Source organism: Stegostoma tigrinum, chromosome 13 (assembly GCF_030684315.1).
Source record: "Stegostoma tigrinum isolate sSteTig4 chromosome 13, sSteTig4.hap1, whole genome shotgun sequence".
In the NCBI taxonomy this organism is placed as follows: Eukaryota; Metazoa; Chordata; class Chondrichthyes; order Orectolobiformes; family Stegostomatidae; genus Stegostoma; species Stegostoma tigrinum.
In genome coordinates, this window is record NC_081366.1 from 36,230,570 (window position 1) to 36,249,476 (window position 18,907).

The 18,907-nt window shown below is 39.4% G+C and overlaps 1 protein-coding gene across 1 annotated transcript in view; it reads left to right on the forward strand.

Annotated features, from left to right (window-relative positions):
• LOC125458437 (polycystin-2-like protein 2) overlaps nucleotides 1–18,407 on the forward strand; it is a 50,734-nt gene extending 32,327 nt beyond the window's left edge. Inside the window, exons 10-15 of the mRNA XM_048543695.1 lie at nucleotides 4,196–4,294; nucleotides 6,847–6,965; nucleotides 9,452–9,485; nucleotides 12,356–12,480; nucleotides 16,146–16,276; nucleotides 18,191–18,407. Coding sequence (XP_048399652.1) covers nucleotides 4,196–4,294; nucleotides 6,847–6,965; nucleotides 9,452–9,485; nucleotides 12,356–12,480; nucleotides 16,146–16,276; nucleotides 18,191–18,195 — 513 coding nt within the window. The 3' untranslated portion in view covers nucleotides 18,196–18,407. The remainder of the gene's footprint in view (nucleotides 1–4,195; nucleotides 4,295–6,846; nucleotides 6,966–9,451; nucleotides 9,486–12,355; nucleotides 12,481–16,145; nucleotides 16,277–18,190) is intronic.
• The last annotated feature ends 500 nt before the right edge of the window (nucleotides 18,408–18,907 follow it).

Here is an 18,907-nt window from a genome sequence, read left to right on the forward strand (position 1 = left end):
TTCAGTGCATTTAAAAATGGATTTTTAAGTGATAAAATGATCGAACAGTGTCGATAGAAGCAGAATGTTTCTATCATTTGAGTGGTCCAAACCATTGGCACAAGAGATTTACCATGAAGAGAAAGACTAATGTCTTTGTGCAGGGAAATGTGAGAATTCTAGAATTCACTTCCACAATTACTAGTTGAGGCAGAATCTCTGTCAACATTTGAGATTTTGTGGAACTGGTAAATGAAAGAAAAGAGAATATGGGAGCATGGTGTGCGAATGGGGAATAAACAGCAAATTGGTCTGATTGGGTTTTTCTCCAGGATAGATATTAACTCAGCAGCACTTTTTAATATATTGAATGGCTTGACTTGGACTGAGCTGTACAGGACATTATTTCTGAGTATTGTACCAGCTGCAAATTTTGAAATAGAATAAATAATGAGGAGAATTCTAACAAAAGTGCACACTTACCAATGAAATAGAGAGATAACATTTAAACAGAGCAGTATGAGGTTATATGTTTTGATGGGAAGATGAACAGTATGAACAAAATGGTCTGATTTTAAGGAGGATGTTAGAACAGGGTCCTCGAGGTGCATGTGCACACGTCTTTGAAGGTGATATTTATCCAGCTGCAAAAAGCAATTTACTCGGTTTTGTTAAAATCTCCACAAAGGCAAACTGACCTGTCGGGCTTTACAATCGTTACGACTGGTGTTGCCCGTTCTGCAAACTGGAATGGTCTGATCATTCCTTCCCTTTCCAGCCTCCTGATTTCTGCCTTTAAGGCAAATAGCACTGGGCAGGCCTTGCAGAATGGTGGAATTACTTCCTGGTCAACATGCAAGGTGGCCTTGGCTCCTTTGATAGCCCCTAGACCTTCCTGAAAACCTTCTGGGTAATTAATTAGGACTTCACCCAGGCAACTATTTTCTAATCAAAAACTGTTGAGTCAATCAAGACGAATCTTTCTCAATTAATCTTGCCCCATCAGGCTTGGGGCTGAGTATTTTACTACAATCCATGGTAACTGAACCAGCTGTTTCTCATAACAGACCGGAACCAAAGTTTTACCTTTAATCTGTAAACACTGCTTGGTGTGAGTTCTCAGACTAGCCGAGGTCTCCCACATACACAAGGGTTGGAGTCCAGGATGAATTTTGTTAAAGACAGTTTCTGCAACCATGAAAGGGCCATGCTGGTATCGACCTCCATTCGAACTGACTGATTGTTTAACTGGACGTTTATTTTGATTGGTTCTGATTTGGATGTTGCTTAGCAGTTTAACTGTTGCAAATCAGATATAGATAGGCGTTCCAGTATGTACACTCTCCTGGATACTGGCCTGTACGTCCCTTACTCCATTTAGGTGTAGTGGGATTCCTTTGCTGTCTTGAGTCTGCATAATGGCAGCAAATCCAAGAATTTGCCTGTCCAATTGTCCAACAGATCCTGAGGAAAATGTGATTTGTTTGGCCGAGGCTTAGCTTAGTTTTGGGGTTTTGCTGTGGGCTGACCTGGTGTCCTTCTGGGCCATACAATTATCTTCACTCAAGTTGTATTCCTCAAGCTCAGACAGAACGGCAAGGGTATCCACTTCCATTGGCATACTCTGCAACACATATACTCTACTTGCCGCATTTTCCTTGCTGACTCCACTTGACTATTTTATGCCACAACTGATAAAAGCAAGTTTTCCTTATGTCTTCTCAACTGTCCTGTTCACATGGAACATAGAACAGTATGGTCTGCTGATTTCAGGGATCTGAATAATTATCCCAAGATCCCTCTGTTCCTCTGGGAGACCTAGTGTCCTCCCATTCATTCAATACTCCCTCATCTTGTTCCTTCTTCCAAAGTGCATCACCTTATAGTTATCAGGGTTAAATACCAGCCACCACTGATCTGCCCATCTGACCAAACAATCTATAACTTCCTATAACCTACAACCTTCTTCTTTGCTATGAACCACTCTACTAATGTTGGTATTATCTGTAAATTTCCTTAACATTTCTTCCATATTTTCACCTATATCATTTATGTATACAGCAAACAATAAGGGTCCCAGTACTGATCCTTGCGGTACGCCACTAGGCACCGGCCTCCAGTCACTCATACAGCCTTCTACCATTACTCTTTGTGTCCTATTACTAAGCCAGTTTCTGATTAACCTTGCCAAGTTTCCCTCAATTCCATGAGATTCTCAATCAATCTCCCGTGTGGGACCTTGTCAAAAGCTTTGCTAAAATCTATATAAACTACATCAACTGAATATGTTCAGGTTGTCCAGGATGTTGGTGAGGCCGCCTCTGGTGTACTGCATGCAGTACTGATCACCCTGCAGTAGAAAGGATATTTTTACACTGGAGAATATTCAGAAAATATTTACCAGGATGTTGGGGCTAGTAGGAACTGCTGATGCTGGAAGATTTGAGATAACAAGGTGTAGAGCTGGATGAACACAGCAGGCCAAGCAGCATCAGAGGAGTGGGAATGCCGACGTTTCAGGTCTGGACCCTTCTTCAGAAATCATTTTATCCTTCATTTCTGAAGAATTGTTCAGACCCAGAACATCAGCTTTCCTGCTCCTCTGATGCTGCTTGGCTTGATGCGTTCATCCAGCTCTACACCTTGTTTTCTCTTTACCAGGATCATGCCAGCAATGGAGGATTTGAGTTATAAAGATAGGCTGGATAGGCTAGGACTTTTTCAGTGGAGCAGAGGAGGTGCAGGGGTGACCTTATAGAGGTCATGAGAGGCATGGATAAGGTGAATAGCAAGGTTCTTTTCCCTACAGTGTGGAGTTCAAAACTAGGGGGCATGTTTTTAAGGCGGGGGGGGAGAAAATTTAGAAAGGACATTTAGAAAGGACACTCTTTTACACAGAGGGTGGTTCCTTTGGCCATAAACTGCCAGAAGAAGTGGTGGATGCAGATACAGTTACAACATGTAAAACATATTTGGGCCAGTGCTTGAATCAGAAAGGTTTGGAGGATATGGGCCATACACAGCGAATGGGATTAGTTTGGTTTGGGAACATGGTCAGTATGGACTAATCGGCCCAAATGGTCTGTTTCCATACATTATGACCCTGTGATTCTATTGTTTAGGAATCTGTTCTGAGAAGGCTCACTGAACTGGCCCAGGGAATAGAGGGACTGTCTTATAAGGAGAGGTTGAGTAGGTTGGGCCTGTACTCATTGGAGTTTAGAAGAATGAGAGGCGACCTTAATAAAACATGCAAGATTCATAAGGGATTTGATTGGGTAAGCGGAGAGTTTATATCTCCATGTGCAAATCTACGGCAAACACAGAGAATGTTGGAGAAGCTCAGCAGGTCTGGCAGCATCTGTGGAGAGAAATAGAGTTAATGTTTTGAGTCTGGCATTTAATGTTGGCCTAGCCAGTGACATCAAATATTGTGAAAGCACTAAAAAAAAAGGTGTTACATGCTGTAAACATATAGTGCACTGCAAACATATAATACTATATTCATTGTGTTGATATTGATGGCAGTAAACATATCCCCTGAGGTGACTCTCAGCTAGAAAATACTTCAGCTTGTTAATTATTCCTGTTTGCCTAATTCATACAATGCCATAGGGACAGCGAGAGCAATTTCCAGCCTTCAAGCTGTTGGATTAAACTTGCAACTCAGCATGAATGATCTTGAAATCTATACCTTAGTCATAGAGCCAAATCTAGTCTTTTTTTAGCAACGAAAACTTAAGAGATCAAATAAAGTATGCAGAATTAATATGTCGACGGAACAATGCTGGTTGGGGAAAATAACATTTACAAACATTTGCTGCAAACTTGCTTCAACAGTAAATCCACAAGAGTTCTTAACTTGCATGAGTAAGCTGCATGCTAATGTGAACCAGAACGGTGAAGTTCATGTCCCTGAATGATTAATTGAGAATCGTGGATGCCTGTATCATAGCCTCTTTCTTTCCCTTTTAAACATTTTCTGCCATTCAAATTAACTATTGGATGAGCTCCAATTTTCCATATTTGCCATGGTTAGGTTCCATGTTGCCAGTGAAGTCTTGAAAGTTGATCTCCACTTGCTTGCAGTTCAGTTTCTGTAATTTTGCTTAGTAAGATGTATTCTACGGTATATTTTATAGGTAAAAGTATTTTTGCTCTTACCCATATATAGTTAGTGCACTTTAGATGACAACATTGATTTGTTTCTTTACAGAATGTGTTCTTGGCTATCATTAATGACACGTATTCTGAAGTCAAGGATGACAAAACATTAAAAGAAGTAGATTTTGACATTTATGATGTGTTCAGAAAGGTAGGAATTTAATTGTGCACAGTTATTCTGAATGCAGGTAAAATTGACATTTTTATTTATGTTGCACGTATATGAGTTTGTTTTAATGGTTGTAAGTAAATTATTATGTACATTCTACACGAGGTGGGTACTATATGTTGAGGTGCATTCTTCTTAAATGCTCCTTTGCTCCATCATGTGTTACAGCCCCTCTCGCTGCATGGTGGTGCAAGATGGAACGCCAGTCCATACTGTAAAAGGTGATGGGTAGAGTTTAAAACATTCTGGTTAGCTTATCACATCAGCAGTAATGAGATTCAAAGTGACTACCTATTTAGGGCAAAAGAAAACGTTCTGAACCGTGGAAATTCTTCATGAAACTCCAGCAATCCTCCATCTGTTATATTAGGGCCAATCAGCTCCTGACCTCATTAGATCATTGGGACAAACACGGACAGAGAGCTGAGGTGCAGTAAAAGTCATCAAGTCAGAATTTGACCAACTGCAACATCAAGGGGTAAACTAATTTGAGTGACACGAGCACTAAGGAATATGGTTGGGTAAATTAAAGCGAAAAACTGCAGATTTTGGAGATCTGAAACAAACAAGAAATGAAATGCTGGAGAAACTCAGTAGATCTGGCAGCATCTGTAAAGATAACAGCTAGGAAAAGAATGTTAATTATGCTGGGGGTGGTGATGGGAGTTAGCAGACAGGTGAAGAGGGAGCCCAGATCAAGACAGAAAAAAGAAAGATGAGCAAAGAGATTGTTGACATAAACCAGGGAAGAAGAGAAATGAAGAGTATATGGATGAGTTGTTGGAGGCCAATCATCTGGGTTCCAGGACACCGCTGCAGGAGGTGCTCAGGTTAGGTCCTCAGCTCAAACATCTTCAGTTGCTTTATCAATGACCTTCGCTTCATTCATGGTCAGAAGTAGGAATGATCACTGATGACTGCACGATATTGAGTACGATTCACAAGTCCTCATACTAAAGCAACCTTTGTTCTCATATAATGAAACCTGGACAACATTTAGATTTGGGCTGATAAGTGACTAGTAATAATCATGCTATACAAATACCAGGCAATGATCATCTCTAACAAGAGGGAATCCAACCATTGTCCCTTGAATTGCTACAAACACCACTTTCTCAAAGGTTGTAAGGGATGGAGTAACAAATGCTGGTCTGGTCAGCAATGTCCAATCTCATCAAATAATGAAAAAACAATCATGACACTAAGATTAGACATTTCAATCCAAATTACCACTAGTAATTCATGATTTTAAAATGCAGAAGTAGAATGCTAGAGTGCACTTTAGACTCAGTGGACAAATTCAGTGAAGGTCTAAAAGGCATGAGAGATTTCGGGGTTGAGGGTGAGTGATGGAATTTTGTGACAGAAAGCTAATAAACTCAGAATCTGCCCTATTTTTCCATCTCAAAGATTTATCTAGACCCAATTTTATATCAGAATTATGGCAAAACTAGCAAGGAAGTTCACCGTAATGGTGATTTGTGGATTTCTTTAGTATGGTCAAAAATCTCTTCATCATTTTTAAACCATCAGAATGGCCCAGATCCTTTGGTCTCTGGATAATTGCAGACTGGATGGGTTCCAAAACTTACTCATTGGGAATCCTAAGGGGATCAAACACACTGACTCTATAGGAATTTTCCATCGAAAGTTTAAATTTCTGGCTGGTAGTTCCCAGCCCTGCGTGGATGTTTCTGACTCTAAGTTCCAGTCGGAGACTTGGAAGAGTTCTGATTTGCTTACCTGGATCATTACCCAGGAAATGTTAGAAAGATTAAAACACTGCCCAATTCTTCAGTTGACCACACAACGGACTCCGCCACCAGCCCACTGCTCACCCCGGATATCCCCTCCTAACATCTGACTCCTTCTGACCCTCTGCCACCTTCCTTGTGACTCTCCTCACCCTCTCCCATGCCACCCTACCATGTTATTCCCCTGCTTGCCTACCATCACCACCAATTGCCAGTCTATCCACTTACCTCACAAATACTTAATTAGCGGCACACTAAAAAAATTATTTAAATGCCCTGAAACTTTTTGATGCGATAGTAAATCAAGCCTTAGCAAAATATGGCAACTAGTGTAGTGCTGCAAAAGGCATGTGGCTTGTCATCCCCTAATACTGCAAAGCAGGGGTCTGGTGTCAGATATTCTCCACATTCCTGAGCAGGCTGCATTGAGATGTCCTGACCAGAAATTCAGTTTTTAACATCAAAGTACAGGGGTAAGAGCAACAAGAAGTGTTTGCCATTCCCTGCAGATTCAGGTTATATTTGGAAAGAATTTGCTCTTCCTGGAGAATAATGGTTATGTCTTCATTTCATATCAAAGAACAGGTTTAAAAAGGTTATATTTGTCAGTGGAATACAATGATGCACTAAGAAAGTGTGCATTTCTTGTGAACTTGCAATCCAAAATAAATATAAACTTTATGTTCTAAATGTGAAGGATGATTTCTGACGTAATAAAATGGAGATTGTTTAGACAGTCACTTTGATAGATCAAGTACTGATGTGTATTATTCATTACAGGGCTATCGTAGCTTCCTTGTGAGACTCAATTTGAAAAAAACATCATCCCCTGCCTACCGGTCAGCTGCCTACAAGGGTGACGAGGAAACTCAGAAAGCTCCAGAGGATGATTTTGAAAAGTACGATCCAAATTCTGCATTTTATTGTTACTACCTTATGATCCAGCTACAATGTCATTTTTTGTAGACTTAAACAGATGGAAACGTCAACGGCATGTACGGCCAGGAGTTTCCACAGCGTGACTTCAACTCTAGCGCTGTAACTCTGCTGGATTTTCTTCACCCACTCAGTGAAATCACAGCTACTTCAAGGAACTGCCTGAGTCATAATTTAGCATTGGTTTTGCAAATAAAACTAATGTGTGAAATAGAAATGGTAAGAACTACCGATGCTGGAGTCAGAGATAATACAGTGTGGAGTTGGAGGAGCACAGAGGGCCAGACAGCATTAGAGGAGCAGGAAAGTTGACGTTTCAGGTCAGGACCTTTCTCCAGAAGGTCCTCCAGCTGCACACTGTGCTATCTAATGTGTGTGATAACTCCACACAGGCCGGTATCCCGTTGCCCTTTATTTACATGGGGCGAGTCCTCGACAGTCATCCAGCTTCCTCACAGCCACCTCTCAGAAGCAACAGAGTCTGTTTATATCTGTCAGCCAGGGCTCCCTGATTGTCCAGATTAACATATTAAGTTTATTTCATGAGGTCTACCTGGCTGACCTTGTTACAATCATTAGAATGTGAAACTGATGCCAACCTGTAAAGTTGTCCAGCATTGCACTGAGTAGATAACGGGGGCTACCTCTCTTTACCTGAATTCTATTGAGAGTTAAGCTCGGACCTTTGGGTTCTCTTTAACAGCTCATACGGCTGAAAGTGAGATATAACCGAAAAGACGCAGCATTGAAATTAGTCAACAGATGTTTTATTACCTGCTGCTTTTCATGAATAATCATCAGGTGAATTGTCAACTTGGCTCAAGTGTGCTGTTGCTTCTAACGGAGAATGCTATTGTCTCAAAGCCCATTCTAGATCTTGAACACCCAGCAGGGGAATTTTTTTGGAGGGGTATTAGGAGTCAGTCATTAAAAGCACAATTTTTCCAGAGCTCCAGCAATTACAGAGTGTGGTCTCATTCCTGCTTGGGTGTCTCTAAAATGCTACTACAACTAACTTTTGTGGGGTTCTGGTGCATGGCGTCGATGCTGTGCAGAAATCATGGAAGGAATGGTTGCCTCCGCAGATGTTGGCATCATGGAGGCGACATGGTGGCTCAGTGGCTAGAACTGCTGTCCCACAGCACTAGGGACCCAGGTTCAATTCCACCCTGGGATGACTGTCTGTGTGGAGTTTGCACATTCACCCTGTGGCTGTGTGTGTTTCCTCTGGGTATTCGAGTTTCCTCCCACAGTCTGAAGATGTGCAGGTTAGGTGCATTGGCTGTGCTAAATTGCCCATAGTGACCAGCGATGTGTAGGTTAGGTGGATTAGCCATGGGAAATGCAGGGTTATAGGGATAGGGTAGGGTCATATGTCTGGCTGGGATGCTCTTCAGAGGGTCATTGTGGACTCAATGGGCTCAATGGCCTGCCGCCACACTGTAGTGCCTATGGTTCGTGCAGGAATCATTGGTGCTGTAGTAGCCATAATGATAGTTATTGCTATAATCTCCTTTATATTTTAAAGGCAGGTTGACCGTAACGATTGAAGCTGCAAGTAGAAGACCTACAAATAATTTATTGACTACAGTTTTGAGGAAAGGTCACCAGACCCGAAACATTAACTCCGATTTTTCTTCACAGAGGCTGCCAAACCTGCTGAGCTTTTCCAGCAACTTCTGTTTTTGTTCCTAATTTACGCATAAAAATTGCCACAAAAAGTAAATTAGTTATAATTTCTTTGGATACCAAATCATGTTGTATGCTCATGGAGTGGCTCCCACCGAACAACTATTAACAACAGAACTTTGAAACATCTGATTGTGGTGAGATATAGTTCGCGGCACAGTGATTATATTGCACAGATGTACTAGATTAGATCTTAGCAGTGCTGAGCTGCCCATATGGTCGAGCTAGCAAGGACAATGCTAAAGGTTGTGACAGAGCCATCTAGTGAAGCCACTTGGATGTGTATGTGAGAACTGGTTTGGCTCAAACAGCTCCCAGCATTGTTCAGCCTCTTGACAATCAGTGTCAAAAGACAGCTACGATGAAGTTCACTCATTAACATTGAGCATGTTTATGGAAGTCTGGTGCTACTCAAGATTAAGTTCTAGAATGAGAAGGCTTCATCTTTGACCCAAAATTTTGCATTTGCTAGTCGTCAGCTCAGAGTGTTATTTTGATGTTTGGAAGCTGTTCAATGCCTGATAAATTGCAAATAATTTATAGACAATAGAGGTACAAAAAAAAACTAACCGCAAAGAAATACTGTTATGGCTATTTTATGAGGTAAAATGGTTTCAAAATGTTAACGATTTCTTGGTGAAAATGTTACAATAAGTGTCTATGTCATAATTATGAAGTATTTATTTAATATGCACAAATATGAAAGTAGTGAATAAAAAGCTAATATAAAAGACAAATTATTCTTCATTAATGATTATAGGGATGAAGAGGATGAACTTACAGAATCTAAATTGGTGAGATTTATGTTATAAAGCTGCTTTATATTCCAGTATTTCTGAGAGATCTTACATGTTGAAGGATTGTGTAAAATAGATTTAGTTTAGGTTTTATGAATATACATGGAGTGGTTGCTTTAAAAGAAGTATTTGAAAGCTGATGATGGAATTGAATTTTTTTCAGACAACATTTTTTGTAAATCACATGACTGATAACTGTTCACGTAGGTGTAAAACCCTGCTGTTTTGGACAGTGACTGGTTGGGAAAGTTATTTATTTTATCTGGTTTGGAGGGAGTCAAGGTCAGGATGAGTTGGAGGGAAAACTTTAAGCCCTAGCTGATCTTTCTAATTTCTGTGGGGGGGTGGGGAGGAGGAGGAGGTGGTGGTGTTGGTGGGATGGGAGAGAACTCCTTTCGTTGAGTTCCGTGTGAAACGTATTTGTTCTTTCGAAAGAATAATTGAAAAAAAATTCAAGGAATTTTTCCTGTGCTATGTGCTCAGCTTTTCAGAGGTTTAACCCTGTGTGATTACTGAATTGACCACACATGCCAGAACATCAGAACAACACATTCCAGAAGTCAATATTCCATCCTTTTACTTTCAAAAATTACCTCAAAAAAATCAATCCCTGCATGGAAGTCTTGTTTTGTCCTGTTTTCCTGAACAGAGTATATTTGCATTTGTGTCTATATTTTGGGGATATTTCGAGGGATAAGCACTTATATTTCCAAATTACTGTCTGAACATGTCAACCAATTATTGCATCTTCATTGAATGTGTTTTGTTTTGATAATAAGCTGATGATTATGTTTATTTTTAAAGTAACAGGTTGATAGGTCTTTTTGTTTAAAACTGATATATTTAATAGTCGCCTTGGTAGTTGGAAAAAGTACTTTGATTTTATGTGGTGGTGGGTTACAGAGATGGTGCACTCCTCCAGCCTCGATCATAACAATCAGATTAGATCATTCATGTTGCTTCCTGTTTAATTTGAGGTTTGGAAACAATGTAAAGGTAATAGTTAATCCGAATGGGCAGATACATTATCATCATGCTGTGATATGCTGAATAATGAAATACCTATGCTCTTTGTCGTTTACTTAAACTTAGCAAGGTAATGCTAGATTAATCCTCTTTTGAATAATCTCTTCAGAAAAGGCTATATAAATACTTGGTTGTAATCAATTTTGAGGGCTGTAAAGATGATTAAATTTCTAAGTCAAGATTAGACAATTTGTCAAGAATTCATATTCTATACCTTATACCTGACAATGAAAAAGGATGAATTATTAGATAACATGTAACATGAGCAGACCATTTCATCTTCCTAATTGCAAAAACCAAACCAGTGTCCTCACTATGTAGGGAAGGCACCTGAAAATGGATAAATTGCCTATGTAAGGGCTATATCTTTCAGCAGGATTGTCCCTAAGCTTTCCTGGCATGGAATTAATTGGCTTAAGACAAGAAGGTGGCAGTATTCCCACCTGATTAAATGTGCCCTAACTCCGTGCTGGTTTGGGAGAAGGGCATAAAATATCAGTCCCAACGCTTTGAACTCTTGGGAATATTGTGCTCCCAGCTGCGGAATTTGCTTCGTCACTTAACGTAATTGCAAACAGTTCTCTATTTGTTCTTCTAAGTTGCTTCTACGTAACAGGGGCCTTTCAGACTTTATTGTGGCCTAGAACTAAGACTTGAAAATTGTCCCAACCCCTCCGTGATCTGGGCGTGGAGTGGGGGACCTCTAAAAGAAGGATCACTGCTCTTATAACTTGGTCAGAGCTCCATGGTTGACCAATACTGTCTCAGAGTTTGGGACCCCAAAATTTCAGCTTGCATCCCCACTTGGACTGACACTTTTGGAAGGCTTGCTATCAATGGCGAGAAACAAAGGATTAGCATTGATCCCGAGAAAATGCCATTTTCCACATTGTTGCCTCCTCAGCCCATCTCTCTGTTCTTCTTACAACTTTGGTCAGTATTGCTCTGTCTCTGGCCGCAGTAAACTGCTGAAAGAATTGCCATAAAGAGGAAAGTGCATTGTCAGAAACCTTGCAAGAGTTCAGAACAAACACCTTAAAATAATCTACATCGGAAAAATTACACTGTGATTGAAGAAAATGTCTATGAAACTTTTCTTGCCTTTTAGCTGAGGCCCCTTTAAATAGCATTGAAAATAGTGGCTGTCCAGATTTCACTGCACTTGGTCAGTTAGAAGTACTGTTAGTGGCATTGTGAGGTCTTACCTTCATTATTGCACATATCAATGAGGCCCCAGGGTGATTGCAGTGGGCACTCCGGCTGTCTGAATTGGTTCTGTCTGAAAAATCAGAACAAGTATATGATCAATGAGAACCAGTGAATAGTCCTTCAGATTTTTGTTACACCTTAGCCCCATTTTGGGTGTCAAATGGGTAAAGGTGAAAATTATTAATTATTAATAATTATTTATAAACATTTTACAAGGGAAATAATAGAGGAAAAAGTCAAAATTTTAACACAATGTGAGGAATTATCAACAATTCTAGAATGACGTGAACACCTATTTATAGGTTTTATGCTGCATGCTCTATTCAAATTTTCTCTTTTATACCAGGTGCATGATCTGGAAGTTGTGCAGTATAATTCATAGATGTCACTTATAAAAATATTGCTGATTCTGTATAAAAAGAGTATATCATTGCCAGCAACTACATCAAGCAAGTTAACTGATGAGGCTCACCACTCATTTGGAAATTGTATGTTAGCCCTGTTAAATATCATTGCTAAATGTAGCTGCAGTTCATTACCTTGCCTGTTCATGCAGAAAATAATTCAAGCTATTATTTTCCATTATCTTAGTGTATAATCCAGACTTTTCAATTCTTTTTGTTTTTGAACAGAGAATACTGCATCGACAAAATATTGCAAATAAATATTATTATACTGATTCTGCAAAAGAACCCATTGCCCGACCCAAACCTGTGAAGAATTCAAATCAACAGGTTTCTGCTAAAGACTACCAATTGTGAGTCCTTATAAACAGTTTGTATACACATGCTAGGTTATAGGTAGTACAACATCATAATCATAAAAAGATTAGAGTGTTAGAATGTAACTTACGGTTTCATTAGGTAGTTGAGATTCTCTCTAGAAATCAAAATAACAGGGGAGAATTCTGGAGGACGAAAACATAGTCTGAGGAAGTAGGAAACTCTACAAATCAAAAAAGTTTTATTTAATTAATAATGATCTGAATGTCCCTGCAGAAGCTATAAATAAGGAATGGGAAAATATTTACATTATTAAATCATTTAAGTCAATTTATAATTCAAATAGTCCAAGATTCAGAAAGAGGAACAATGAGAAGCGATTTAGTTAGAAAATATATTGAAACTACAAATTGTGGTAGAACAGGAAGTGCTAAACTAAATTTCAAACACTGATGCAATAAGAATGTGCACAGGGAATAAAATTATAGCTGCGTAGAAAATTAATTGCAAAATAAACACATCTGTCAATACAGCGATTAAAATAATTCCTCAAATGTTCTATGTATAAAGATGAGTCTTAGCCTTCCTCTTCATTTCGTCTTCAGCAAATATGTCTCTATTCTATTGCTATGAGACAGGTTGAGTTAAGGATTTACAGCATTTCATAGGAAAGGACATGTGAAGAGATCTTCGAAGAGGAGACAGAGAGTGAAACTAAGGCAAGCCCTTCAGGACCTGCTGTGACTTGATGGAAACTCTGCAGTTTGGGATGAAAGACACAAGAGAAGGGAAACAAAATATAAGTATCCGCTCTGAAGGGGATGAATCAGGAGCTTTGTAGTCCAATAAGACAAGTTCATACAGGAAGAGGTGTTTTTGTGTGTGACATCAAAGTACTAGTAATGTAAAATCCATAGTAAGTGCAATACGAGGGAAAGTGAGATTCTGGACACAATATTGGATTGCAAGATGGAACAATTGCTCAAATAATGTATCGATAATAGTATCAGAAATTTATTTCTTTAAAGGAGACACTGAGTTAAACTTGTTAACCAAGAGTTAGCACTACATGACCATCATGGGCCTCCTGCAGTGCCACAATGATGCCACCCAAAAGTTGCAGGAACAGCAACTCATATTCCGCTTGGGAACCCTGCAGCCCAATGGTATCAATGTGGACTTCACCAGCTTCAAAATCTCCCCTTCCCCCACCGCATCCCAAAACCAGCCCAGTTCATCCCCTCCCCCCACTGCATTACACAACCAGCCCAGCTCTTCCCCTCCCCCCACTGCATCCCAAAATCAGCCTAGACTGTCTCTGCTTCCCTAACCTGTTCTTCCTCTCACCCATCCCTTCCTCCCACACCAAGCCGCACCTTCATTTCCTACCTCCTAACCTCATCCCACCTCCTTGACCTGTCTGTCTTCCCTGGACTGACCTATCCCCTCCCTACCTCCCCACCTATACTCTCCTCTCCACCTATCTTCTTTTCTCTCCATCTTCGGTCCGCCTCCCCCTCTCTCCCTATTTATTCCAGAACCCTCACCCCATCCCCCTCTCTGATGAAAGGTCTAGACCCGAAACGTCAGCTTTTGTGCTCCTGAGATGCTGCTTGGCCTGCTGTGTTCATCCAGCTTCACACTTTATTATCAAGAGAGTTAGCACTGTCCAATCAACCTATAAATCAAGATTCAAGTGCCACCAATAGATTGGCATGTTGAGCTTGTAAGAAGAATTTAAGACAGAATACAACATGGGTTATGCATCAAAGATGTACTACTGTAGGAGTACCAGTCCACAGCAGGAAGGCTTGCATAGGCAGTTCCTTGTCCCTTTGCTTCTCCTTTCATCGTGTTCAGGTCTTCTCAAATTCTGGAATGTTTATTTCACTTGAAAGTTTGAGCAGTGTATTTCTCCAGTTATATATCATATATAAAAACAAAAGACAGGCCAGAACCCTCAATGCGTCAGATTACCTCTCTGGAGAGAAGCAGAGTTAACATTTCTGGTCATTGACCTTTCATCAGAACTGTAAAGAAGTAGAGGTGTTAGAGCTGTTAAGCCAGTGGAAGGGGGTGGGTGCATAAAGAACAATGTTCTGTGATAAGGTGGAGGGCAGCTGAGGATAAATAACAAAATACTGATCTGATGTAAAAGAATAGTAATGGAAATAATGAAGAAGCAGAGGTTGTGTCCAAATAGGTGTGAAAACCATTAGAACACAACATAAAGTGACAAAGAAATAAGATGAAACACAACTCAAAAAAAGGTCAGAGGGGAAGAAACAAAAGCACATGAACAAGATAAAAGCCAAAGTTATGATCTAAAGTTGTTGAATTTAGATTCTAGAAGACTCTTAAAGAGCCAAGTTGAAAGTTCGTCAAGCTTGCATTGAACTTCACTTGTGCTCTGTAGCAGGCCAAGGCCAGACTGAAATAGTGGCAGCAAGATCAAGAAATAAAATGACAAACACCCGAACACTTTAGGTTGTGCTTGCAGAAAGAACAGCGGTGCTACACAAAGCAGTCATCCTGTTGGTATTCTGGATATGCACTTCTGAGAACGCCACACTGTGAACAGCAAATGCTGTGAATAAATTGAAATAAATTCAAGTAAACTGCTATTCCACTTGGAAGGAGTGTCGTGGCCTTAGACATTGTGAAAGGAGAAAGAGCATCTCCCAAGCTTGCATGAAAAGGTGGCGTAAGGAGGACGGGGGATGTTGGCCATGACTGAGAAGTGAGCAAGGATGTCACAGAGGATATAGTCTGTGCAGAATGCTGAAATAAATGTTTGGCAGAATACAACTTAAACTTGCTACACAAGTTTAACACAACTTGCTACAAAGGGACAAGAAGCTCAAACTATGCAAGACAAAAGGCTTCAACTTCTTGTCTCTTTTTTAGGAATATTAGGAGGACAGGAGCTAATGGATGTGGCAGTTGATGACCCTTTGAATGTGGAAGTTATGGCGTAGAGTGTGAGGGCAAGGGGAAATTCATCACGGTCTGGAATGAAGGTGAAGGAGTGAGAACAGAAGTGTGTGAAATGGAATGCAATGTTAGAGCACCCTGTCAAGGTCACAGAGAAGTAGGTCAGAAAATATGGTGAAACCTGAAGAGAGGAAGTCAGAGAGAAAAGGAGAAAGGATCCAGAGGGAATTTGGTACCTGTGTGTAGTGAAGATTGGGATTCTTCACATCTACAAGGAAGATGTTTTTGGTTAAAGCACCAGATTTGGCAGAGGATGAAATGGAAGTCTGGACCAGCACAGCTTTGAGAGAGGGTGGTGTTATTTATTTGTGAGATAAAGAGTATACATGTTACATGTAAAGCAATGAGAATGCATTTCAGGGGGGGTTGAGTGATGAGGATAATAGTTTGAGGAGTTTTGAATGTCTTGGAGGGTGTCATCTTAACGCATAAAAGGGATGAGAATATTATGGAAGTCCAAACAATGTGGGCTATGGTGGGATGTGTGCAAGAATGTAGCGACCAATGTAACAAAGGCCATCTTGTTGTCAGGAGCATTTCATTCTATTGTTTATATATTTTCCACAAGCAGCAAGGTGAGGTTCTGACTAGCCAGCAGCCAGTATCATGTTACCAGTCAGGAATTCCTGTATTATAAAATCAATTCAATCTCACATGGCCAACATAATGAGATCTAATAATAATATTTATGCTACTGTTTCCTTAGCCTGTTGCTGCGTACAGGTCACCTGGAGGAGAGAATGAATGAAATGAATTCTAAAATACTTTGGATTATGGACCAGCTTGAGAAACAACAAGCTTTGCAGAACAGAAAATCAATTACATCGATACCAGAGGGTGAGTTTACATTGTTCTAGTTTGGTGGTATTTCAAAGTACATTTTTTCCCTCATGATGATTTCACAGGTTTTCACATAAGCAAATCTGTTCAACCACAGTCAGTTATATTTTTAAATTTATCAACCAGCCTTTCACAGAGCTGAGTGATCGTATGAATTAATATTAGTCAGATTTGTAATAACAATAGCAAATAGACATTATATAATAACATTCTATTATAATACCAGTCTTTGAAATTTATGTATTAAACCAAGAGGAGTTTTAATAGGCTTGCATATAGTTTACAATACGCAAAAAAGAACTAAAATATGTTCATCAAAACTAAGAGTACCATTATAAAATGTAGATGTAATTAGCTGCATTGTTTCAATAAACTCATCTGAAACCATGAAAGTAATCTTTTCATTTCATTCGAGCACTTGACAAAAACTATAATGTGGCCTCAATTCTGACTTTCCACGAAAAGTTTCCCATCAACAGCATTTCTGTTGTTGATCCTTTCCAACAGTTTCAGAAATTACCTGCACTGGGAGGTTCAGAGTTGAGAGAGGCTGGATAAGCAGGGACCTTTTTTCCACTGGAGCAAGGGAGGTTGAAGGGTGTCCTTATAGAGGTTTATCAAATCATGAGGGCCACAGAAAAGGTGAATAACAAATATCTTTTCCCCAGGGTTGGGGAATTCAAAACTAGGAAACACAATTTTAAGGTGAGAGGAGAAAGATTTAAGATGGCCACTAAGAAGGCAACTTTTTCATATAGAGAGAGAGAGAGTGATCCGTATATGGAATGAACTGCCAGAGGAAGTGGTAAATACAGGTATGGTTACAACATTTAAAAGACATTTAGAGAGGTACATTAATAGGAACAATTTAGAGGGATATGGACCAAAACACAGGCAAATGGGACTAATTTAGGTTGGGAAATTTGGTCAGCATGGATGAGTTAGACCAAAAGGTCTGTTTTTGTGCTGTATGAGTATGACTCTAACATAAGACTGAACACTTTGATACACGAAAGTTTGGTGATGCCAGAAAAGTGAACACACTATTCACAATGGCTGTTAATTATGACATGCAAATTTTGAAGGAAATGCACAAAGGAACATTTTCTTTGCAGGAGTAAACCACTGCAATTAAAAAAAGTGACAGCTGTCGATGAGGGATCATGCAGTTTGCTATAAATGAAGGACAGAGTACTGATATGAGGGGCAATGCAGTGCAAGATCCTCACGTATACATACATTTCTTCTGGGGCTAATGCAGGAACTGCTAAATATTTTAGAACGCATAATCTAATGCATTTCAATCATTGTATTTTTCAGGTCTTCCTAGATAATTTAGCAAGGGGAGGCAATGGCCTAGGGGTATTATCATTGAATTGTTAATCTAGAGACACAGGTAGAATTAAAGAGTTTAATGATTATTATGAATCCATTACTGATTGTTGCAAAAATATATCTGGTTCACTAATTTCCTTTAGGGAAGGAAACTGCCATCCTTACTTGGTCTGTCCTGCATGTGATTGCAGACTCTCAGCAATGTCGTTGACTCTTGACTCTTACCTGCCTTCAGGACAATTAGGGATGAGCAATAAATGCTGGCCTAGCCAGAGATGCCGATATCATGTGAATGACTTTTTTTTAAAAAGTTAAGACTCTACTGGCCCAAGGAATCACATGAGATTCATTCCTTTCACAAATGAGCCAGACACGAATTAATGAATAGAGTGAAACTTTGAAATGAATTTTTAAAAATCAATACCCAGAGAGTTATTAATCTTTTCATAATACATCAAACTATGATGATATAATTTGATGTGCAAATAATACAATTCCTTTAATGTCAAGAGGCAGGTTCTTTTGTTCAACAACTGTGTAATCAAAGCAGTTAAGCCATTTCATCTGATTCTGTAGACTGAATTAGAAGAAGACATTTTGAAGAAATGGAAGAAAAATTTAGAAGAAATGTAGTATCATAACTGAATGCTTAACTCAACAAGAAAAATGAAAGGACTGCTTTGAATGAAAATACTATAACTGCAAGGGTCCTACTTTTGGAAGCACTGGATTAGCCATTTGAGAACAGCCATTAGTAACAAACCCGATTTAATGAATGTCTTAATACATTTAGAGCTTAAAATGTATTAACAAGAATGTGATGCAAATAAAAACATTGCTTATGGTATCCATGTTATATTTTTTCGTTTACTGAAGTCTGAAAATCTCACTTTCAAATACAAATATTGAAGCTAACAGATTCCAGATTTTACCATGTGCTGCAGAATCCTAAGTCATTAGGTCAGTAGACAGATTGTAGTAAAGTATCCAAAGGTGGCAATCTAGAGTTAGAGTTTAAAAGTAGGAAATGTGTCAGGGAACACCGTAGGAGGAATAAAATAACTAAATTCAAAAGGAAATCTGTAAAGTGACTTACGGATCTGCAATAGTTATATATTTGGATAAAATAAACGAATGAAAATACCAGCTCACCATCATTTTAACTTAAGCAAACTGGTAATAACGAATATTTTCCAAATTATTAGACAGGGATATTCAGTTGCAGTTTTTCCAATTTTGAGACACTAAATGCTGATGTACAGGAAGTTTGTTATAAATTAGAAATTTGTGGTA